This window comes from Blastocystis hominis (assembly GCF_000151665.1).
Source record: "Blastocystis hominis, Singapore isolate B (sub-type 7) whole genome shotgun sequence assembly, scaffold_15".
Classification (NCBI taxonomy): domain Eukaryota; class Bigyra; order Opalinata; family Blastocystidae; genus Blastocystis; species Blastocystis hominis.
Window position 1 is genome coordinate 238,632 of NW_013171822.1, and position 22,887 is coordinate 261,518.

General features: G+C 47.9%; 5 protein-coding genes; 4 read left to right on the plus strand and 1 right to left on the minus strand.

The window, feature by feature from the left end:
• Positions 1–5,757: 5,757 nt before the first annotated feature.
• On the minus strand, positions 5,758–6,544 carry GSBLH_T00001984001 (uncharacterized protein). XM_013040482.1 has 6 exons: positions 6,494–6,544; positions 6,386–6,462; positions 6,284–6,355; positions 6,174–6,252; positions 6,112–6,142; positions 5,758–6,081 (listed from the first exon to the last, which is right to left on the minus strand). Exons 1-6 carry the CDS (start codon positions 6,520–6,522, stop codon positions 5,767–5,769), a joined length of 603 nt encoding a protein of 200 aa, XP_012895936.1. The 5' UTR covers positions 6,523–6,544; the 3' UTR covers positions 5,758–5,766.
• A 1,089-nt stretch (positions 6,545–7,633) lies between these two features.
• Positions 7,634–9,031, plus strand: GSBLH_T00001985001 (ATP-dependent DNA helicase; the record flags this gene model as incomplete). The annotated part of the gene is made up of 6 exons (XM_013040483.1): positions 7,634–7,796; positions 7,828–7,840; positions 7,869–8,172; positions 8,204–8,467; positions 8,498–8,713; positions 8,744–9,031. 6 exons carry the CDS (start codon positions 7,634–7,636, stop codon positions 9,029–9,031), a joined length of 1,248 nt encoding a protein of 415 aa, XP_012895937.1.
• Positions 9,032–11,208: 2,177 nt separating this feature from the next.
• GSBLH_T00001986001 (uncharacterized protein) lies at positions 11,209–12,492 on the plus strand (the record flags this gene model as incomplete). XM_013040484.1 has 3 exons in its annotated part: positions 11,209–11,643; positions 11,675–11,770; positions 11,804–12,492. Exons 1-3 carry the CDS (start codon positions 11,487–11,489, stop codon positions 12,490–12,492), a joined length of 942 nt encoding a protein of 313 aa, XP_012895938.1. The 5' UTR covers positions 11,209–11,486.
• Positions 12,493–13,202: 710 nt separating this feature from the next.
• GSBLH_T00001987001 (uncharacterized protein) lies at positions 13,203–20,611 on the plus strand (the record flags this gene model as incomplete). Its single annotated transcript, XM_013040485.1, has 12 exons — positions 13,203–13,240; positions 13,272–13,399; positions 13,430–13,578; positions 13,609–13,761; positions 13,793–13,958; positions 13,990–14,302; positions 14,333–14,503; positions 14,533–14,613; positions 14,639–14,681; positions 14,906–15,154; positions 15,186–15,377; positions 19,979–20,611. The coding sequence occupies 12 exons, from the start codon at positions 13,203–13,205 to the stop codon at positions 20,609–20,611; spliced, it is 2,316 nt and encodes a 771-aa protein (XP_012895939.1).
• A 1,507-nt stretch (positions 20,612–22,118) lies between these two features.
• GSBLH_T00001988001 (uncharacterized protein) lies at positions 22,119–22,873 on the plus strand (the record flags this gene model as incomplete). XM_013040486.1 has 5 exons in its annotated part: positions 22,119–22,156; positions 22,190–22,231; positions 22,262–22,319; positions 22,351–22,793; positions 22,822–22,873. The coding sequence occupies exons 1-5, from the start codon at positions 22,146–22,148 to the stop codon at positions 22,871–22,873; spliced, it is 606 nt and encodes a 201-aa protein (XP_012895940.1). The 5' UTR covers positions 22,119–22,145.
• Positions 22,874–22,887: the final 14 nt, after the last annotated feature.

Below are 22,887 nucleotides of genomic sequence, written 5' to 3' on the forward strand. Positions count from 1 at the left end.
GCGGCTCACATCCCATCACTTCATCTCCCAAAATCTCCACTAACTCTTCCTGCAGATGCCGCACCAGGCGCTTTAGAAGCAGTCCTCCACACTCTGTGAATCGTTTTTGCTTGAGCACTTCCTCGACAGAGCGGCAATACTCTTCAGCAACGATTTGATTGATTCGCTTTTTCCCTTCATCTGTAGTGATGATGGGACACACGAGAAGATGAAGAGAGGAGAACGTGAGAGGGAGCTGGAGAAGCGAGCGGTCGTACTCGCTCATGGAGAGAGCGAAGTTTCGACTGACCCAATCGGTCTGCAAGAGCGGCAGAATGGACTTTCGAATCTGCGCTCGAGCCAAGCTTTCTAATTGGGTTTTTGTTTTCTATATGGAATTAGCATGGGTGGTAGGCTCATACGTTAATCTCGTTCTGATAGGATGTGTTTTGTCCCTTCTCTGTTTCGATTGTGGTTTCGGCTGTGCTTCGAGTTTCGATTGTGGTTCCATTTTCGATTTGCTTTTTCGATTCCTTTCCGATATGGACGATCGTTTCCTTTTCGGTTTCCTTATTCATTTTGTGTTCCGTTTCGATCCAGAACTGCTCGAACAAGCAAACTCTACACTCGACCAGCCCTCGATTCCTCACCCATCCAAGCAGAACAGCAAGCAGCGTGGACATCCCAGCCACTTCTCCTTCTCCTCCTCCTCCTCTTCTTCGAACTCGGCCAGCGCTGCACAGCACTCCATATATGGAATCAGAAACGACTCCATTGGGTCGCGAACATCCGCTTTGCACCCAGCGAAGTGGCTTCGCTCGATCGACTCGCGAATGAAGAAGAACGCGTCTTCCACGAAGGAGGGGCCGAAGCGAAGCGAGCTACCGGAGAACGGATCTTGGAAGATGGAGAAGTAAACGCAGAGGGCTGTGTAGCAGCGGTTGAGCGTGGAGAACGAGTGGAGGGTTTGGGGGTAGGAAATGGGGGCAGCGTGTAGAAAGGAGGAAAGAAGAGAAAGATAGAGGTTGAGATTTTGAGAAGATTGGGAGGAAATGGGGAAACTTGGAGGGAAATGACAGTTGTGGCATTCTCTACAACTAACGTGAGGGAATGAAGGGAGTGGGTACGCAGAGCTGTAGACGGAGTTCCATAGACTCAGAGTGGAGAGACAGCTGGAAGCGAGAGATGATTGGACAAGGCAGGTGTTGAAGAGGTTGAACGATTCAGTGAGAATCGACTTTGATTGCTATCCTATCATTTGGGGGAAGAGAGCGAATACAGAAACAAAAGAATCTAAATCGCTGCTAAATGGAGACTGAGAACAGAAATCGATTAGAGAAGAAACCTACAGTGAATTCCATAGACTGAAAAAACATAGGCTGCGCATGTACTAAACTGGGAGAGGTCATTCATAAAGAAGGAGGAAATGTCGATTTGTTCTTGGGGTGTACCTTCCTTGGGAGTTGCTACTGAACGTTCCTGGAAGGATGCGCTTTCTAGAAGCGTTTTTACTTGCAAGGCGCCCTCTCCATTGAAGAATAGACATGCTTTGTTTTTAAATGAACTGATTGTACAGAGATCTAAATAAAACAATATACAAAATGTGGATACTCCAAAAGCTGGATGGAAATGGCTTTAGCTGAGGAATATACAGATAGTAATCTTTGAAAACGATATCTATATACTTCTTCTCACAATGATCTATGATCTGTTCGTTAGAAAACGACTTCGCCCTTACTTGCTTGTAGAGAGGAGCATTCTCCAGCAGCTGCTTGTCAATTTGATCTGGATCGACCGACTTTAAGCTGTTCACATAAGCTTCGTGCCACTTCTGCATCAAATCCAGCTGCTCTTTCGCTTTATCAAATTGAGAATCCGAAAGAGAGAGGTAGAAGGATTCGACGAACGAATTAAACTTCGCCTCCATAAAAATGTCTGCAACAAACACATCAAGGTAGAAAACGACGCTTGACTAGCTTCTTTGTGCACTTATCATACACCAGGACGACATACAAATTATTCATGACAGAGGGATAATAATCCGTAATCACCAACGTCATAATCTCATACTCCGCTTCCCCCGCATATGTCCCAAATTTCGTTACTTCCACCGGTGTAACCGTTTTTTCAAACTGAATTGGCGTGTTCCAGTAGAAAATGTGCGACGACGGCAAATTGACCTTAATCTTCGCAAACACCACGTTCGCGATGGTGCGAACCGACAGAATGCGGAAATCCAAAATATCTGACGAAATACAAGAAGAAACTACATCACACGCCCCCATCAGCCAAACTCGACGACGGTCTGTTCGTAATCCTTCCATAATGCGGAGAATGATACAGAGAGCCGGTCACCTTCATGACTTCTCCCTCCCGCTGACGGTTCACCATGGAGCTCTTGATCGATTCGATTCCAGAAATCGGGCCTATTTTGAATGCATAGCATGCGGAGTACGATCAACCCGATCGCTGGGTTGGATGAAGACGGTCTGGCTGGCGCAGGCGTCGCAGAAAGCGCGCGCACAAAGCCCTCCGCTGGAGAAATTCGAAGGCGAGACGGGGAGAGAGAGAACGGAGCTGTCGGCGACTCTGCGTTGAGTAGATGGACGAGAGAAAGAAACTTAAAAGAAGAGATGGATAAATCGGGGAAGAGAGAGTCCGAACAGGAGGAAGAGGGAAGGATCTGGTACAGAGCCGAGGTGACGCAGGGGAAATGCAGAATCAATCGATCTGAATTGTTACTGTTCTTCGAGAGATTCGAATACCCGGTAGCAAAATAGAGTTTAACTCGCCAGAACATGGGACTTGAGGTGCAGCTGATAATAAGAAAAACAAAGAGACAATAGCCCACTAGAAGAATGGTATTGATAGATCTGAGGCTCACAGCTACTGTCCAGATGCTCAATGGCGATATAGGCATCTCCAAATCCAATACCAAGCTGGTCTAGGTTGCATTTCCAAATCTGTCCTGCTGAAAAACGCCCTTTATGAAACCCTTCAAGCTTAATGCGATCGATATCCACTTTCGAGTGATCATTCAAATAAAGAACATATAAATTAATAGTTCCCTCTTCCACAATTCCATATAAAACACCAGAATCTTCATATACTTGAAGCGGCTTATTGCATACTATTGTTTAAGCAAGTGAATAATAAGAAACTTGAACCTTCCGTCTCCGTGTTGTTAAACCCCTCAAACTCCTAATTCTGACACAACTTGTTGTGAAAATTACCTGCTTGTAATATACCCATGCCATAGCAACAATTACAAGTGTCATAATGCAATTGACACACACAGTAGCTATGGACGTCATATTACAAATTCAAAATAGGCTTATAAACAATCCGATACGAATTCGTAACAAATCGAGCCTAACAAGACGAAAGTGGAATAAAAAGTAGGTCTTTGTTTGGTATAATCACCAACGTGTATTATAAATAAAATAAATAGAAGAAACAGTACATCAACAGAACGTTAATAAACGTACCCCATTTACAGTAAAACCTCTTTTAAGAGCCAATACTTTTCTTATGCATGTTTACTTCTTCTATTTTGAGTAAGATATAGAGTGGGAAAGGTTCTCTACCAGAAAAGTTTCCAGAGATCAGGTTTGAAAATGGAGTGGTAAATGCTTCAAGTACTCACTGTTCTGTTTAAATATTCGATAGAGCTAACCCTAACGGACCAATACTTGAAGTCATTGTGTGATTCTCTTGAAAAGTGTGATGCATATCCCAGTTTATCATTTGTGTTGACTCCTGTAACTGTTCCACGAGGATCGTTAACGGTAGATATCAAAAAAGGGGCTTTCTTATATCTGTAAACTAATCCGTGTGAATAAGTCAATCGTGTCCCTAAACCTATCGTAAACGCAATTTATGCCGATGATTTTGCAGCTGTTACGAAATGGACAAGGATTCCGCACTCACTCTCTGTCGTGCCCTGTCCAAATCAAAAATCCAAAAGCTCATTCTCGACGAAACAAAGTACTGATTTTCGTACTCTCTCTCATTTCTTCCAGTATCGACACCTCCCTCATTCCTTCCTTCGTCTCTCTCGGCAACTGCCGCACCCTGTCCTCTCTCTCTTTCCACGACTGTCTCCTCGACACCGAAGGACTGCGCCAGCTGCTCATCATTCTCCGCCGCTGCCCCGCCATCACATCATTAGACCTTGGCAACAACTGCATCGACGCCTCCGCCCTGCCTCTCCTCGCCGACTTCCTCGGTACCCTCCTCCTTCTATCCTCCATCTATCTAGACGACGTGCTCACCGTGAGGTCCATCGACATCACCGGCGTCGGCATGTCTCCGCAGCAAGCCGATCTCTTCGCCCAGCTCGCTGCCTCCTCCGACTGCGACATCGCCGTCACCGTCGATCCCTCGTAGAGAGCCCTTCGCTCCCTCCCATCCAGACTCGACCAGACCGCTGCCAAGCGCTCCGCAATGCTCAGACAACTCGGTTTTGTCCTCCTCGCCTACCAAATGAACGCCGACGATTCCTCCATGCAGGATGCCGCGGGGAAACTCCGACTCCCCGCCATCGACCTTGAGCCCGCCGAACAAGCCGACTTCGACGAGATGAAGCGATATCCCGCGGTTCTGGCGCGGAAATTGCGGGAAGTGGAGAACTTCGTGCTGCTTCTGGTGCAACGTGGAAAAGGGGAAGAAGACGCGTTCGAGCCGATTTTCGCGGATAATCTCCCCCAAATCGCGGCGTTTCTCGACGTAACGCCCGTTGGCTTGATGGAGAGCGTTTCCTTGTAGGAGTTTCAGGAGGGGTCGGTGTGCATCCCGCGGTTTATCGCGAGTACTGTGGGGAGAATCGAGCGGTGCGGCGTGGCGCGCATCGAGCTGGTTTTGCTCTGCATGACGCTTCTCTGCATGCCCTCCGCGCGGATCCCCGCGGCCATGGCGGACTGCGAAGTCCCGCTGAAGATCTTGGTACACAATCATTGTGTTCCTCTGACGGCCAGACGCTCATGCTGTCGTTTCCATGGAATTCGGTGCTGCACGTGGCCTGCACCGCCTTCTTCGACAAGGCCTTTCTTCTCTCCGAAGCGGCCTGGCGGCGCGCGCTCTTCCACACTCAGGCCGTTCAGCTGCTCGTGGCCTCCGCGCTGCGCACGGCGCACGAGACGAGGTGGAAACGGGGAACCTTGTGAACGGTAGATTCCTGTTCGAGCGGGAGTATGTGGGGTACACGGGGGCGCTGACGCATATTGCGCGCGGGATTGACCGGCTGGCGAGGGAGGGAGAGACTCGGGAGTGGATCGGCGTGGACGGCGTGTGGGACGCGTTCGTGGAGCAGGTGCTGCGGCCGATCGAGAAGCTGGAGCTGGCTGCGCAGGGCGAGAAGAGGAATGAAGAGGGAGAGGAAGAGAAGGAGAAGGAAGAGGAAGAGGAGAAAGAGGAGGAAGAGGAGGAGGAGAAGGAGAAGGAGGAGAAATGGGGAGAAGAAGGAGAGAGGGAGGCGCCAGCGACGCTGAGTCTGACGGTGAAGCAGCCCGTGACGGAGATGCTAGAAGAAACCACGCGAGACCCTGGGATGGAGACGAGAAAGAAGGGAGGCGGAGCTGGAGCCGGATAGAAGGCCAGGCGAAGCGGTAGGCTCTCCACTCCCTAGAGTGGTTTTGAATTGGTTTTGAATTGGTTTTGGTTTCTTCATTCATTCATTGAATGGTTCTCTTCGTTCTCCGAAATGTGGACTTTTCATTCATTCATTCATTCATTCATTCATTCATTCATTTTCTTGTTTGTTATGATCCCAAACAACACACATCGCAACTACATAATACAACAACCGCAGCCCTTCTTCTCTGAAGTAGGCGTCGACGATCGGTTACTCAACGCCACTTTAATCGCCTGGTCGAACACTTCCTTCAGGCCGTTCTGCGTCTTCGCAGAACACTCTAAATAGCAATCAGCGTTAATGCGGTTCGCTAAGTTCGTCGCGGCAGTTTGAGAAACTAATTCTATGTTCTTCTTTGCGAGCTCTTTAATTGTTTCAGGGTCAGTACGGAGATCACCTTTAAGTCCAACTAAGATGCAAGGCACTGGGATTTTAGTGTTTTGCCAATGGTGGCTGATCTCAGGGTACCACTTGGATCGAAAAACAGACTAAAAGCCTACCTTCTTCTCTATATTTTCGAACGACACCGGACTGTGGATTAAAAGGAAGAGACAGCACGTACTTATCAATCGAGAAGCAAAGCAAGAAGATATCGGTGCGGGGATAACTTAAAGGACGCAGACGGTCGTAATCTTCCTGACCTTCACTTTATGCACTTTGAGCACCAATTACCAGCAGTATCCCACAGACCCAAACTAATCGGCTTCTTATCTACCATCACAGAAGCCTGGTAATTATCGAAGACTAAACCTTATCCAAACCAGGCAATTTGACTTGTAGGAACATAATCGACGGGGAATGTATCAGTCGCATAAGAAATAAGCATGCAAGTCTTTCCGACGGCTCCATCACTACCCATTATCTATTTAAACGCAAACATACCCAACAGAAACACATTTTACTCCCTCCATGATTAACGGTATTTAAAATTGGTTTCAAAATAAACGCTAAATAAAAACGAACCAAAATGAAGTTATTTCAAGTAATGTCCCAGTAGTGCTTTTTACTCAAGTATAATTGATTATGTTCCGTTTTTGGGTCGTCCAGAACATACTCAGTTTTTTACTTGACTGAAAGATCCTGTACGTTAACTAACCGAAAAAACGTAATGCCCAAACATCCTAGTGTCAATATTATGCAGTCGCATAATCGCTCGACCCTTTTTGCCTTTTTCTTTTGTTTTTACAAACAAATACTGTTTAGGATTCAATATGAACTTGAGCAAGGGATGCATAGAAAGCATTCTGGGGGACCTTTCTATGCGCCAGTGTAGTTGCAATTATTTTGTCCAGGTTCCGCAGGAGGTTTCGAAATCATGTGTAGGTGATTCGCGCTACATTCTTCTCTCAAGGTAATTCGAGTCACCAAATAAGGTTGTAACCCGTTTTTATCTTGTTTGTAGGCTTTTTGTCTGGGACGGTGCTCTTTTCTCGCCCATGTTTTTTATATTGGCAGACAGATTCAATGGTCAAACCACCAGTGTGCAAGCGGGAGATGTCCTCAACATCACCTCGTTTATCATCGGTGGCCAGTCCAAAAAGTTCGCTATCCTGTCAATGTACTCGGTGGTCCGCAATTTTTCGTTTATCCTGCACACGCCCCTTTCGATCCATACTCTTCCCAACGACCTTACTCCGCAATCCTTTGAACAGTATATCTCCTCTGTAAACGGATCGTTCGTGAATTACCCCGACCTTTCTTCTATCACCTCCTTTTCTCCTCAACCCTCCTCTTTTCAGAGCGAGTTCCGCTCTTCTATGATCAGTCCGACGCCAACTCCCTTTTCCGACACTTCTTTCCCATCCAAACGAGCGTACCTTTCATCCCCATCTTGTCCCTAGTCACGTGGACCCTCCCCTCCATTCCTCCGATCTCCACTCCATCCATCCGATCGGTAGGTCTCTCCGCTCCCCTCAATCCAGACTTCGCCCTGCATTACGTTTTCGGCTATTCCTCCTTCCGGGACGATCAGCGCGCGATCATTCAATCCGCTCTCGCCAAGCGCGACGTTTTCGTTCTCAAATGCACAGGTGGAGGGAAATCCCTCTGTTTCCAAATCCCCGCGGTTATCGACAACGGCGTCACCGTGGTTTTTTGCCCGCTTCTCTCTCTACTACAAGACCAAATCGCGTCGCTGATCCACCGTCCGCACGGCGTTCCGTGCGCCTATCTGTCCGGAGATTGCGTTTTGTGTTCCGGGATTGTGTCACGCGCAGCCGAAAACAATGCGTCAATCAATCTTCGCGGAGCTGCGAAGCCATCCCTCCGCCACCATCAAGCTCCTCTACATCACGCCCGAATTCTTCGAGAAGAGCGCGACGCTGCAGTCCGCGCTCGAGGCTTTGAGCCAGGAGGGGCTGCTCGCGCGGTTCGTCGTGGACGAAGCGCACTGCATTTCCACGTGGGGCCACGATTTCCGACCCGCCTATCGCAGGCTTTCGATGATTCGAACGCGGTTCCCGCGGGTTCCGATCATGGCGCTGACGGCCACAGCGACGCCGGTGGTGGTGGAGGACTGCGTGAAGGTGCTGGGGATGCGGAACGTGGCGAGATTCCAGAGAGTAGAGGGATGAAGGAGGGAGTGATGCGAAGACGTTCGATCGGCCCAATCTCCGCTATGAAGTCGTGAAGAAACACACGAAATCGGAGGTCAGGAAGTGGAAAGAGAAGCACGAAGGGTCCGCCAGGAAGAGTAGTAAAGACACTCCCCAATCGGCCAAGTCGGCAGAGCCCGACAAGCCGGGAAAAGCCCCTGTTTGTTATATGGACGAAATCATTGCGTTTATTAAGAAACACTTGCAGGACAGCGGGATCGTGTATGTGCTGTCGAGAAAGGAGGCAGGTGGGCTCGCAGCGGTCGAGTGACGTGCAGAGGATACGTATGAGGAGCTTGAAAGGCACGGAATTTCGTGCGCTTATTATCATGCGGGCATGACTTCCGCTCAGCGCATCCGCGTGCAACAGGCGTGGACATCGAATCAGATCCGTGTTGTTTGTGCCACGATCGCTTATGGAATGGGCATAGACAAGGAAGATGTGCGCTATGTTATCCACACGGTTCTTCCGAAGTCCCTCGAGGGTTATTACCAGGAAGCTGGGCGAGTAGGCGCCGTTTGGATCGATTTGATGTAGGCTGGACGAGATGGGAAGCCCAGTCTCTGCAAACTCTATTACCGATCTGCGGATGAGGGAAAGATTCGGGGACTGATAAAAATGGGTCGCAGATTCGGATCTGGCTCCAAAGATCAGGTAAAGCGTCATGAAAAGAATTTGGAGTTGATGGCTGCCTATTGTAAAAACAGTGAAAAATGCAGGCGGAATGTGCTTCTGGAGCATTTTGGGGAAATCCCCTCTCTGGAGCGAATGTGCGACAAAGAAGGGAGCGAGCTCTGTGATATTTGTAGAAGGCGAAAAAAGTAGTGTGTGTGTGTGTGTTGTTTGTGAGAAATAATAATGATAGTAATAATACTATTTAAAACATAAAATGGGAAAAGCGAGTTCATTTTTGTCACTTATTTATTATGAGTGTTGAAAGCAGCGTCGTTGCTGCAGGGGAGAGTGTTGGAAAATGGACTTGGCCGTCGGCTCTTGTCCAGGTAACGTTGATCACAGTGTTTCTGCTCTTGCACATTTTTTCTTATTTTTTGTACCGTATCTGTGCGTATTATCTGAAATGGAAAAGAGAAGAAAAAACAATCTTTCAAATTTTTCACGAACTGGTCAAGTATGTGGTTCTAACTCTGCTCTACTTTTTGGCATCTAATTACAGCGACATGCTCAGCTGCTCATTGGATCATTCTGTGCTTGAGTATGGAATCCCCTATTTGAGTGCCTTGTTCATCTCCGGATTTTTATGTGAAGCTTCCTACTTCAGAGTTCGTCTTGTTGATATTGCTACTTGGAAAATGAACACCTGGCTGGTCTACTCTTTCATTGTGTTTCTGTTTGTCTTTTTGTCGATCATCTCCTTTCTCTATTGCAAAAGAAAGGATCTATTCTTCATTCCACTATTGCCTGTTATCGCTTACTTTATCGTTGGCTACATTCTTTCTAGAGTCGTGAAGCATCCTCGCCTTGTTTTCCATCCCCGTTCTTATCAACTCGCTCTTTTGATTTGTCTGCTACGCAAGGAGAATTCGTTTTATTGTCGGTTATTTGCTGGAATCTGCACAGGCGTTTTTACTCGTTGCGTTGCAGCGAATTCCATCAAATCGATCCTCGAAGTTCTCCCCGAGCCACGCGATATCGAGAATCAACCAAGTCCAACTTATCCAGCGAATGAAAGGGATGCAGAAACGATAGAGACGCTGGATTCTTCGCAAGCAATCGAAAGCATTCAAAACATTCAAAACATTCAAAACATTGAAGACATTGAAGATCTTGAAAAGCTGGAAAAGCTGGAAACTCGTCAAGGCTCAGAACACTTGGAACACTTAGAACACTTAGAACATCTCGACCACGTAGAGCACGTAGAGCATTTAGAACCCTTCGAACGTTCCGAGCCCCAGGGACCTGGGAGAGCCAGCAACGCAGACACCACTTCCGTTCCTCCCTCGGAGCCCGCTTCCGCGCCTGGCTCCAAGCCTCGCGGCGGCGTGTTCGCCAACCAACCGCAGCTGAACCCCGCGGAGCTCGCTCCGCTGTTTCCCGACCCCTTTTCTCTCTCCATCTCGGAGAACAGCGACACGGCCAATCGCCCGCTGCTCGAGAGCGACGCGCTGGGCAGCGCCGTGCGAACGGGGAATTCGCTGCGCGATCTGTCAGTGAGGGTCAACACGTCGCTGTCGAGTCTGTCGCCGGAAGAGAGAGAAGCGGTGGAGAGCCTGCAGAGAAGCCGAGCGAGCGACGTGGCGGATTGGAACGAGCAGCAGATCCAAGATCTGTTTGGATCGCATGAAGGAGATTTGTAAAATAGCAAGTGTTTGAGACAAACATTAAAATTCACTGGGTTGGCCGCTTCTTTGTTGTTGAGCTCCTCTCGGACTTTGGTGAGGTACTTCCGCATTTCGAGAAGGTGGTCGTGGCTCACGAATGGACCCAAAAGCGCGACGGCGTAGTAGAGAACTTGATTGGAACATCTGGGGTGAGAGGAAGGAGAGAAGGGAATTACGCCACAATCATTGGGATGATATAGGTGTCGAAAAGGCGGAACAGAGAAGAGAAAAGAGAGTCCAAAAGGGAGTTGTTGTTCTACAGGTGAAGGGAAGTACGTTTGAAATACGAAGTACAAAGTAAATAAAAACATGGAAACCAAGGCTACAATTTTAATTTCGTAGTATAACGGAATCCTGATGATGAAGACGACTAGCAAATCCGTACCAAGAGATCAGGGGATGCACAGTATTATCGATAATAAACACGATACCTAGAAAAATACTGTCATTCAACCCATTTCTGCAACGCCTACCAAAAATAGAGTATCGATGTTTTCTTCTGCTCTGTTTTTGGGTCTTCGCTTTCACGAAATGACTTGTATGCCAGAAAAGAAGATATGGAACATGCAAGCACTCTACGTCCTAATCTAACGCAGATTCTTAATACTTTCCTGTACTATATATAATATTCGAAGACATCAATGAGTTTATAATTTTGTTTGGAAATGTTGTGGGACTGGCGGAAATGGTTATTTTTGGTTCTTCTTTTGCTATGGTTGTTTCTTTTTCGTTCATTGCTGCCTCTGCGCCTTGGTGTTTCTCATACCCTCTCTCCTAAGATGAGAAGGGAATGGAAGTATAATTCTCCTATGTCTACCAGTATTTTCAAACCGTCGGGACATCGACCTCTTTCTTTCTCTCACACTGATACTGTGCTTTCCTGTAAGGGTAAAAACAATCTTTCAGCATGGGACTATGGAATTCCCTCGTTTGTGGATTATATGAACAATGTGTACATTCCATTTCGGGAAGAACAATTTGATTATATTACGACGCGGGTTGTGTATGCAAAATACGGAAGTCCCGGAATTGCTAACCAGATGAAATGTGCCTGTGATACCCTGTTGTATGCATTACTCACGAATCGGACATTTCAAAGTAGGATTTTTTGACAATTTCTAAAACTCAGTGTATACACCCTCAGCTCCTGAGTTCTTGTTTATCCATCCATTTAACCGTACACGCTTTGAAATTGAAAAGTCTGATAATCAAACTGAAACATTTGGTAAAGGATAGTCAGGTAGTAGTTAATGTCTAGATGTGAGTCGAGATTATTTCAGCAGCTTTGATGATTTTCAGCGAATCTCTGTACAATCCCAAAATGAATTGCCTCCGGTTGAGGATTCTGTGTATGAAGGCTCCATTCTAGTCAGAGCCCATCGAGTTTTTGGTCATCAGCTGTTATCCAAGAAGTCAAACAAGTTGATATTGCGAAAGTTAGGATTGCCTATCAGGATGAAATCCGAGTATTGGTATGATCTCTGCATTCCCAACTTATTCCAACCGAGTTGCTACTTGGAGTCTCTGATAAGACCCTATGAAAAGAAAATGAGAAATAAGTTTGTAATTGGTGTACATGCCAGATTAGCGGGAAATGTGTCCGAATGGGGAGAGTTCATTTCCTATTTATCCAAAAAAGGTTTGAGAATGATGATACAGAAAATCAAGGAGGTAGCCAAGACTCATCCTAATTATACTGTGTTCATTGCTAGTGATACGTTAAGTGTCATATCTCTGTTCAGATCATCGTTTAAAAACGTTATTTCAACGAGTGGTTATACGTTAGAACATGGAGGGAGAAATCCATCACGAAGTGGACTTATTCTGAGTGCACTGGAATTATTTTTGTTATCACGCTGTGATATGCTGCTTTTAACGAAGCAGAGTCAGTTCAGCTCTGTAGCTCATCACCTGTCAACGCGGAATATCCCTACTTTTTATTTCTGAGTTGTTTGTAGAAAAAATATGAAAGAAAATGAAATAGGATTGAAACCTCAGTTTTAAGTTGAGAAAGATGAGTCAAGGTTGGTTGTTTCGATTTGTATGGTCTGATTTGCGTAGATCCGTATCAAGAACTCGCTTCACGAGTGGATTCTTGTTTGACTCTATCTGAATCGACTTTTCAGCGGCTAATGCCTGCAAATAAAAAGTTTACGAGATGTTGGTGATCCTAAGTGTTAGAGTGCGCAAGGAAGCGGCATTTCTGTATCAACATGTGAAAAAGGAGCTGGATCGTAGAAAAGAGATTTGCCATCAACTGATAAACCGATTGCGAAGCATGGAAGATCGAAGTGAGGTATCGGTTTTGAAAAGGAAAGCGATTGGATGTAGACAATTACAGATGATGCAATCGAAGAGAAGATAGAGCTATTGAAAGGAATCAAACGAGCCGCCCAGGATAGTATAACCAAATTGAAGCTCGAAAAAGATAAACGAAAGAGCGCAGTGATAAGGTATGAGGAGGCTGAGTAAGGTGAGAGGTAGGTTAGAGCAGAGTTTGCAAACATCCAAGGAGATCGATGAAGGCATTGCAGACGCCGTTGTAAAATCATTTTCTGTATTATCTCGAAAGTTGTAATGGATTTGTGTTGTTTGTTGGAAAAAGAGTTACCGCGGTTTCTACGTTTGTGTTTTGTCACTCTTGAATTGGTAAACTCATGAAATCGTTTATCGCTCTATTTGGAATTCTTTCCATGTGTGCTCTAGCAAACACCTGTAGGAAAAAGGGGAGACGTTTTACAGTATCTAGTTTCGGCTTCTGTCAGAAAAGTGGGTGGAAAATGGGTCTTTTCAGCCGGCATTGACAAATCTGCTGTAGCATACGGTACTATTTCGGTGGCTATTAATGAGACGGGTAAACTAGGATTATTTATATGAAAAGTAGGTTGGAACATTTTGAAGGTGAGTTCCAACGAGGATTTCAGCAACGAGGATCAGTCGTATGCTGCTGGTTTGATTGAGGGTTATCTCTCGGAAGATATGATCTACACACATTCTAAAAACATTTACACAGAGAAGGAGCCCTCCGAATTTGTAGTCAAGAGATCAAGCGATTAACTGTAGATCCAATCGATTTTAGATGAAAATGCGGAATGGGAGAAGGAGGAATCCGCAGTGGGAGACCGCGAATACTGGAACCATCGCCACTACCTCGATCTCCAAGTGGATGGTGTCTACGACGGCTACATGGCTGCAAACGAAGGAAAACCCGAACGAGTTTCCTCCATTTCCCCAATTAACCGCCCAGGCTCTCTCGAAATGGCAGATCCAATACGCGAACTACGACGGCGACGTGGGCGATTGGAACTCGCTTCCCCACGCCTCCTCAAAGGGGAAACTGGAGAAACAGGAGAAGCCAGACCCCCTCACGATCGATAATTTGGACCATTGTTCTGCGTTGGTCCGCATGACATGTACTTCCTATAGGAACAGTATTCCGCATAGCGGACAAGAGCGACCTGCTGATTGGCCAGTCGACATGGAGCGCCCTGCACACGATGTTCAAGCTGCACAAGATCTACGACCTGCCTCTGCGGCGCACGGCGTCGGCGGAGAGCGCGATCATTCCGGGCCGGCTGACGGCGTTCAGCACGTACCCGGCGCGGATCAGCAGCGGCGACGACTACTACACGGTGGGAGAGTGGATGGTGGTGCAGGAGACGACGATCGGGAACTACAACGAGGAGCTGTATCGGTATATGAACGGGAAGAACGTAATGCAGTGGGCGCGGAACCTGATCGCGAACCGGCTGGCGCGGTAGAAGCGTGGAAACGGGGTGAAGAGCAGGTCGCCGGAGGAGTGGTGCAAGCTGTACGCGATGTATAACAATGGGTGCTACAACAATCAATGGATGGTGCTGGACTATCGGTACTTTGAGCCAGGAAAGGGACTGGAGAAGGGAGGGTTCTTCTTGCTGGAGCAGATCCCTGGGTATGCGAAGTATTGGGATGCGACGGAGTGGGGGAGAAGAGAGGAGTGAACGGTAGCGTGCTGAACCGAAAGGGGTACTATGCGTCGTATAATATCGCGTTCGATCCGTTCATTTATGAAATGAGCGGAGCGGAGAAGTTGTATGAGCAATATATATCCGAGAATGGATGGATGGATGGATGGAAAGAGGGAGAAATGGGATGGAGTGATCGGGTTTTGAATGAATGAATTGAATGAATTGAATGAATGAATTGGATGAATGAATTGAATTGAATTGAATGAATGAATTGAATTGAATGAATTGAATGAATGAATTGAATCCATTGAATCCATTGAATCATCGATCGATCGATTGCTTTTTCTCTCTTTCCACTTCGTTTCATTTCGTTGTTTCCTTCACATCACGGTGATGACTATTCCTACACGAAGTGTCCTCGCGCTCGCATCTTCGCTCGCGATGTTCCCCGTGTTCAGGACGAGTCCTCCTTCCGTGCCCTGCTCCGCTACAACGATTTCAAGCACGATCCCTTGAGTCGTTGCGCGGGATACCCTGGATACACCGGCTCCTACGCGATCGGCTGCCGCAATGATCTCAATCTGGCGAACGGAACGTATCCTCGTCCCGGCTTGGGCCAGCGAAATCACGCGGCGACGGACGGAAAGATCACGAGTCTGCGCGTGAGAGGAGGGAAAGGAGCGTGATGAATAGCTGATGAAGAAGGGAGTGAGCTCGCAGATCATCGCAGGACCGCCATACCGTGATGTGGGCGTGTTCGCGTGGGAGACGAGCGCGTTTAAGGACTTGCCGCATTGGAGATTGCCGGAGAAGTACGAGTTCCCGTGGATCGAAGTGGACCAGGACGGACGATACGAAGTGGTGGGACTGGAATATGCGGATAAAGTTTGAAGTGTTTGTTGAATGACAGATGAATGGATGGCGAACAATCTGGAGCGGTAGAATGGATCAGTGGAAGGAAGAAAACAGTAATAAAAGAAGAAAAACGATTCATTCTATCATTACACACACATATAAATAAACATATAAATATTCTATTCTACAAGCAAACCACTCTTCTTTGCTTTCGAATCGATCCCCTTTTCCTCCTTTTCCTCCAGAAAACAATCCACAATCCAACTCCAATAAAAAAACAATCAATCAAACCGATTTCAAAACAAACAGACCCATTCATTCATCTCTACTCGCTAAACAACACTCATTCTTCCCCTCTCGCCACAGACAATCTCCTCAGCTTCTTATCTTCCCCTCCGCTCAGCAGCACCTCCCCATTCTTCCACGCTCCGCACAGAATCTTCCCTTCCTGCACATGCTCCGCGATGTGAATCGGGAACGTCGACCGCGTATCGAACACCGTCACGCTCCCCGCGTAGTCCATCGCGCTCACGATCGTGCTCTGCGTCGGATGCCACCGCACCACCGACCCGAACTGCTTCTGCGACGCGAACGTCAGCACGTTCGGCTTCTCCTCTACGCGTCAATTCGCCCTCCAATCCGCACGCCGCGCGTCCCACAGCCGCACCGCGCCGTCCGGATGCGCCGTCGCGATGAGCTGCGACCCGGGCTGCACGTCCAGCGCGTTGATCACTTTGTTCCCTTTCTACGCGTCACGCCGCACAGCCAATCAAACCAGATCGTTCACCACGCCCTCCATCTCCAAATCCCAAATCCGAAGCACGTGATCCCAACCACCGCTGATTACGCGGTTCTCCGACCAGCCCAGCGCCGTCACGCCCGCAACGCCTTCGCTCAGCGTGTGTACCGGCTCGACTTCGTTCGTGGAAACCGTGGAAACCGTGGAAACGTTCCACACGAGAATGCTTCCGTTCCAAGCGCCGGTGACGAGAAGAGGCGATTCGGGGTGGAACTTGCAGCAGAGAACGTGGCTGTCGTGGCCGGAGCAGGTGGCGATGGGCTGAAGAGCGTTTTGAGAGAGTTTAGTGAGACGAATTGTGTTGTCGAGGGAGGTGGAGGCGATGATCACATCGTCTTGGGATTTCTGAAGATCGACGGATTTTATGGGCTTCTTGTGAGCGACAGTGGAAGCGAGGAAAGAATCATTGGAGTCGTAAACGTGAAGGCTTCCATCGTAGCAACCCGCAACGTAGTAGTTTTCGATACAGCTGAGACCTCCGAGCCAGTCTGGAAGATCTTCGCTCGATTTCTCCTCTGGTTTGCCAATAATGGGGACATATTCCAACACCAAGGTAGATTCCAGAGACAAACCGTGCAAACTGATATACTCGCTTAGAGGAACACGAAGAAGAATGCCATCGATAATAAAATCGAAAGGAATCGGCTTTTCGAGCTCCAAGGCTTCGTTGACCAATTTTGATAATTCAAACCTCGAGAAACGAGTTGGAACTGCAATTGCAGACGTTCCAATCTGATATCGTTCATACTTTGTAGTCAACTTGACATTCACCTATAGCAATAATCTAGATATCCTCAAGAACATACAAGGATCTCGTTCTCAATATCCATTTGGTTGTAGCTTTCTTTTTGGTGAGTGACCAAAAACAAAAGGCAGGTGCAAAAAACTCCCTATTTTTGTATACATTTTATACAGAATATGGAGTCGTCTCCTGTTATTTTCATTCAAGAGTTCGAGATCAAAAGAGGCGGAAACAATCCTCCGATGAACGATTGTCTGCCTCCCGATTTTCTCCCTCTTTTTCAAGCATTTGGTCATATTGAATCAATGAAAGAGTTATCTGATGAGAATGTAAACACTTTTTAGCGCTATTTTCCTAGAGACGACCTCTCTTCAAAATCGAGTACTCTTCTGTGAATTCAGGTACGATTTTTTAAAATTACTCCATTTATTCTAGCTAAAATGGCGGCAGCTTCGATGAACGGTCGGAATACTCCAACCACCACTCTGCGTGTAACACGTCCTATCGACCCTTTCTATTCGAATTCAATTGTTTCTATATTTGGTCTGCCTCTCTCTTTCGACTATGCCTATTTCCTTCATTTCTGTGCATCTTTCGGACCTATCCTCGAGTTTCGTTCGGGAGGATTCGATTCGCCTAATGGCCGTCGCACATTCGCCGAGGTTCTCTTCCAGTCGGCGCAATCAGCGCGTGCCATGCTGCAGCAGCCTGGCTTAGAGGTGGATGGCGTGGTGTACAAGTTTCTCCCCAAATCGAACGGAGAAGTTCTATCGAATTCGAATTCGCATTCGAATTCGAAGGGGAAGACGAGGAGTGGAGCGAATTCGAATCAGGATGGGGGTCGAAATCGCCGATCCCCGTGGGAAGACGGAGAGGTGGCGATGGGAGGGAGCCGGTCACGTGGATCGGGGAAACGTGGAACGATGAATGAGGGGGGAAAGGGACGAGGAGGCGCGCAGAGCGGAGCCAAAAACCAGCAGCAGAGAAGCAATCCGGCGATGCGAATGGGGCCACAATTGGGGCAACAATTGGGTCAAATGGGCCAACAATTGGGTCAACAATTGGGACAGCAGCAGGGAATGATGGGCCCTAAACAAGGGGGTGCGATTCAGCCCATGATGATTGGCCAGCAACAACAACAACAACAACAACAACAGCAGGGAATGAAGCAACAAGGATCGATGATGATAGCGAACCAACAGCAATCAATGGGTCAATCGATGGGTCAATCGATGGGTCAATCGATGGGTCAATCGATGGGTCAATCGATGGGTCAATCGATGGGTCAATCGATGGGTCAATCGATGGGTCAATCGATGAGTGCACAACTGAGACAACAGCCCCAGCCCCAGCCCTCCATGATGGGCCAGGGCTCGATGATGCTGACTCCCCAAGGAATGATGGGGCAGCAAATGAGTCAGCAGGGAATGTATCAGCAGGGAATGATGATGAGCCAGCCCCAGCCAGGATTGGTTCCCAGCGAGAGCTGCGTGCTGGCGGACGACTTCTACGCGCACTTCGACGTCAACATGGTTCTCGGCGTGTTCCGCTCCTTCGGCCCCATCGCTCAAGTCGTCTTCGTCAGCGAGAAATGCGTGTACGCTTCCCTTCTCCTCCCTTCCTCCCAGCGCCGTCTATTTCGCGGAGCCCGGCTCGGCCCACACCGCCATCCGCGCGATCAACCACAAATCCATCGAAGGCCATCCCATCCAGCTCGACCTCCTTCTCCCCAAAGTCCTTCCTTCTCTCCTCCTTTCATCCACAGACGCTCGACTCCACGCCTCCACCCAACGAGTCCTTGTCGCTCCCCTTCCTCCCCTTCATCCATAGCGCGCAATTCGTCGAGCGGCAGAAGCGGCAGATCCACGACGCCTTCATCAACTCGCTCCTCGGCATTCCCTCCGCTTCCTCCACGCCTTTCTTCCCTTCTTCTGCTTCTGTTTCTTCTTCTTCTGCTCCCTCCGTTGCGCCTGGCGGATGTTCGCTTTCCGCATTGCTTCCATCGTAGACGTCCGCCCCGCCGCTACCATGGTCGTCACCAACGCGCCCAACGCGCGCGCCGCTACCTTCGAGGTGGCGCGCGGCGTGATCAATCCAATCACAAACGTGCCTGCTCAGAAGAACACTCCCAAAATCCAAACCAAAACCGCGGAAATCGATGCTGCTCCGAAGAACCAAGGAGAGCAGACGACGCCTTCCGACGCGAAAACGGCCACGGAGGATGCATCAAATCCGCCTGCAGAGACGGTGGAACAACCGGAAGATGCATCAAATCCGCAGGGAGAAGGATCCGATAGCGTGTTCCAGGAACTGGACGAAGCGGTAATTGATATTATGAAAAGGTCGACTGTAGATTGAATGCCTGGGAGGTTGCGATACAGAGACTTTCGAGGACATGGATGAGGAGAACGTGAAGAACTATCTCATGGAGCAGCTAGTTCCAATTGTAGCAATTGTAGACGGAGAGAACTATACGGAGATTTCTAAGCAACTGGTGGAGGAGAATGCTATGCATGTTGTCGATATGCTTAATAATTCAAAATTGGCATATGAATCGATATTGGAAATGAAAAAGAAGCTTTCTGTTTGATTTGTTTGTTGTATGCATGTTTTCCCTCCATTGCGTAAGTCTGCCATGAATTACCTCTGTATTGCTCTATGACCTATCTGCAATTTCAGGAGGTATTCAGTGACATTGGAAAAGCCTGGGATACCGAAGTTCGGAATGGACCCGCGGCTCAACAGGCAATTCGGGATATTAAGCACAAACTATCGATTTCGAGTGGGCTCATAACTAGTAAAGAAAGAAAAGAGATCATTGAAGAACTCATCGACGTTTCCTCTCAGCTGATGCAGCCCAAAGAAGAAATACCCGGATCAAGCGATTACGAAGACACGGAATGCAAGGTAACTACCTCCATATCAAAACGCAAGCGTCTAAAACGTTCCACTTCTTGCGAATCTCTATCCAATTGTACTCTCCTTACCACAACCCACTAACACCCAGCGATCTCTTCCAAACGCTGCCCCTGCCCCTGTCCCTCCGACTCCCTCACCTGGCAAGACATCATCGGCCAAGAAGACGCGAAGCGCTCTCTCTACGAGTGCTGTCTCCTCCCCTCCCTCCTCCCCTCCTCCCTCTTCGTGGGTTGCCGCCAGCTCTGCACCTCCGTGCTCCTCTACGGCCCTCCGGGCACCGGCAAAACGTCGCTCGTCCGCGCAGCGGCCAACGAAAGCCGTCCCTTCTCTCCGCCCTCCTCACCCGCAGACCGCTACCTCCTTGAGCTCAGCCCCTCCGCCTGCCTCTCCAAATGGTCCGGCGAGGCCGAGCGTCGTCTCCGCGGCGCCTTCACGGAGGCTCGCCGCCATGCGCCCAGCCTTCTCTTCTTCGACGAGCTCGACGCTTTCTCGCTCGACCGCGGCCAGACCGACGACCCCGGAGCGCGCAGACTGCTCAGCGAGCTGCTCATCCAGCTCAGCGCTCTGCAGAGGGACGATCACGTGATCGTCATCGCGGCGACCAATCGCATTGCGGATATCGATCCCGCGGTTCTGAGGAGGTTCGAGAAAACCATCGAGGTGCCGCTGCCGACGGCGGAGGAGCGCGAGCAGATGATTGTGGCGATGCTGCGAGGCGTGGCGTGCGACATGGAGGAAGATGATCTCGGGTCCATCGCCGAGGCGACGGAAGGATGGTCCGGGTCGCTGCTGCGTGTTGGTTGAGTGATAAGGGAATGAGGAATAGAATTTGTGCAGAGAAGCGGCGATGATTCCGCTGCTGGAAGCGTGCCAGAACCGCGGGGAGGATGTGGGAGGGATCGGAGAGGGCGATGTGAGGGCGGTGGGAACGAGGGATTTCGCGGAGGTGCTGGGGATGATGCAGGAGAGAGCGAGATTGGAAGGAAGAAGAGAATGATGTACAGTTTTCGTTGTTTGTTGGAAAAAGGATGGAGGTAAGGAGAAAAAATTGGAAAAAAACTCTTTGCGGTGATGGAAACCGATCGAGAAGTGGTTGGTTTCCGATGGAGCAGAGAGGAGAGGAAATGGTGGCAGATATGAGTAAAATGTGATTATCATTAGTTTGTATGACGTTCGGATGAACGGATGATGGCGTATCTGCTTTTCTCACAAAATCCACAGAACTGTGTGTGATTGCGTGTCTAAGAGCAAAACATTAATCAACATATAGAAAGTCAATGGTTTTCAAACCGTGTACCCAGATAGAACATCATCACGGACCAACAGATAATTACAAGGATCATCCATACATATTTAATAGAATTCGTTGGCCCCCCTTTTGTCTAATGCTGTTATGACGTTCAAAGGACTCTACGAGCATCTTCTCCTCTCTCTGAAGCTCATACGAAAACATTTCGGCTTTCATTTCTGGTGGCTTTACAAGTGCCGTGAACGAAACTAATCGCACAATAATTGTGTAATAAGATTAAGAGTAGAAGTGGATATCTTTGTAAACAACAGGAATTCGCTGTCTGAATACTGGCTGAGGTTCTGATGACAGGTCTTCCAAACTATTTCCTCCCGTATAATCGCATGACGTGAAAGAAGGAGTAATCTCGCATGCTTTGAACTGTTTTTGAGACACCCAACCAAACCATACTCGATTTCGAATAAGCTCGGCTTCATTCTCTCGATGTCTCTGAATCTCGTTATAAAAGATCGAAGAAACGGTAAGAGCAGCAAACTCTAGTTTATCTCTACACCTGAGTTCAGCGACCAACGATTACCGCGTTGGGATATTGCTAAAATCCAATCTTCCCATTTTAGATTTCGATATTGTAACTAGACTTGACACTCGGAACAAAATCGACTATCCACATCCAGTGATGCTTGGGGCTCTAAAGTAAACTTTGCAGGCTGCACAATAAAAAGAGTCTTTGCATTTGTCCTAACAGTAAAGATCAACTTAAAATCATAAGTGAAAGAAAATCATACGTTCTTATCACTGGTATTTGTCACTTTCACTTGGGATTTCGATTGTCCGTCTTTGTAAACTGAAACTCACCCATTACTCTTACAACTGTACCTTTAAACACGATATGATCAGAAGGCTGAATAGAGAAGGGGTTCATTATCACGAACGACAAAAGATACAGTAATATAAATGTCTGAAAATACTACTCCTCTCAGACTTGAACTATCAACTCCGAACTCGTTAGATTAATCTCCGAAAAATGGAATTCCTCATATCCGACTCTTTCAATCATTTGTTAAAACAAGACAGTCTTTGACAAGAGAAATGTACTCTATGTAGGTACTGTTGCGGGGAGATTCACCACGTAGTCAACGGCTTTTGCAGTTGCTGATTGTCTGTCTTGCGGTTGTGTTGTTTTTTGTAGGGTTGTTGATGTGTAGTCCGTCGTTGTGTACAGCATATGTGAAGAAGAGTTATTTCAGTGAGCCCAGTAACAAGGTACGGAATGGTTCTCAAATTGAACAACTAGGACTGGTACACGGGCATTCGTTATCGTGACAATACAAAACTTTTCATTCCTGGAGATGTTCCGGAATCAAACGAACTTCAAAAGCGCACATCCGAGTATAGCGTTCAGAAACTGGTGATGGGCGTCCCTGATGGCGGCAAGGTGTACAACGCGATGTCGTTGACCATTACCGTTCCAAACAAGGAAGCGAACCAACAGCGTGGAATCCCCATTTCGAAAATGACCAACGGTAATTCTGAGTTCTCCTTAGTGGATTTCTCGACTGTTTATTTGAATCGAGATGCTCCCCAAACCTACATCTTTTTCACTTATTTTGAAAATAAAACACTCTACAGCTACAATCTAGCAACAGACAAAATGACTCCGCTCTCTTCTCTCCCGGTCAAGCATATGAAATCGCTCGGTCAACATCCCAGCGACATCACCATCACATTACAGGGAACGTACGCTCAGACGTCCATTCTCATCTAGACACGTCCGTTTTTCATACTATGCCATGTTCCTACGCAAATGGAACGGGTGACTCCCAGTTTCGAA

Bases quoted from the DNA above. Each gene is read 5' to 3' on its own strand.
- GSBLH_T00001984001 (XM_013040482.1), bottom strand. From the start codon at position 6,522: ATGGAGGGAGTAAAATGTGTTTCTGTTGG. The intron at 6,356-6,385 runs GTCAAATTGCCT...GATAAGGTTTAG, and splicing joins CGTCGATTATGTTCCTACAA to TCTTCGATAATTACCAGGCT. The intron at 6,082-6,111 runs GTAGGCTTTTAG...TTTCGATCCAAG, and splicing joins TCGAAAATATAGAGAAGAAG to TGGTACCCTGAGATCAGCCA.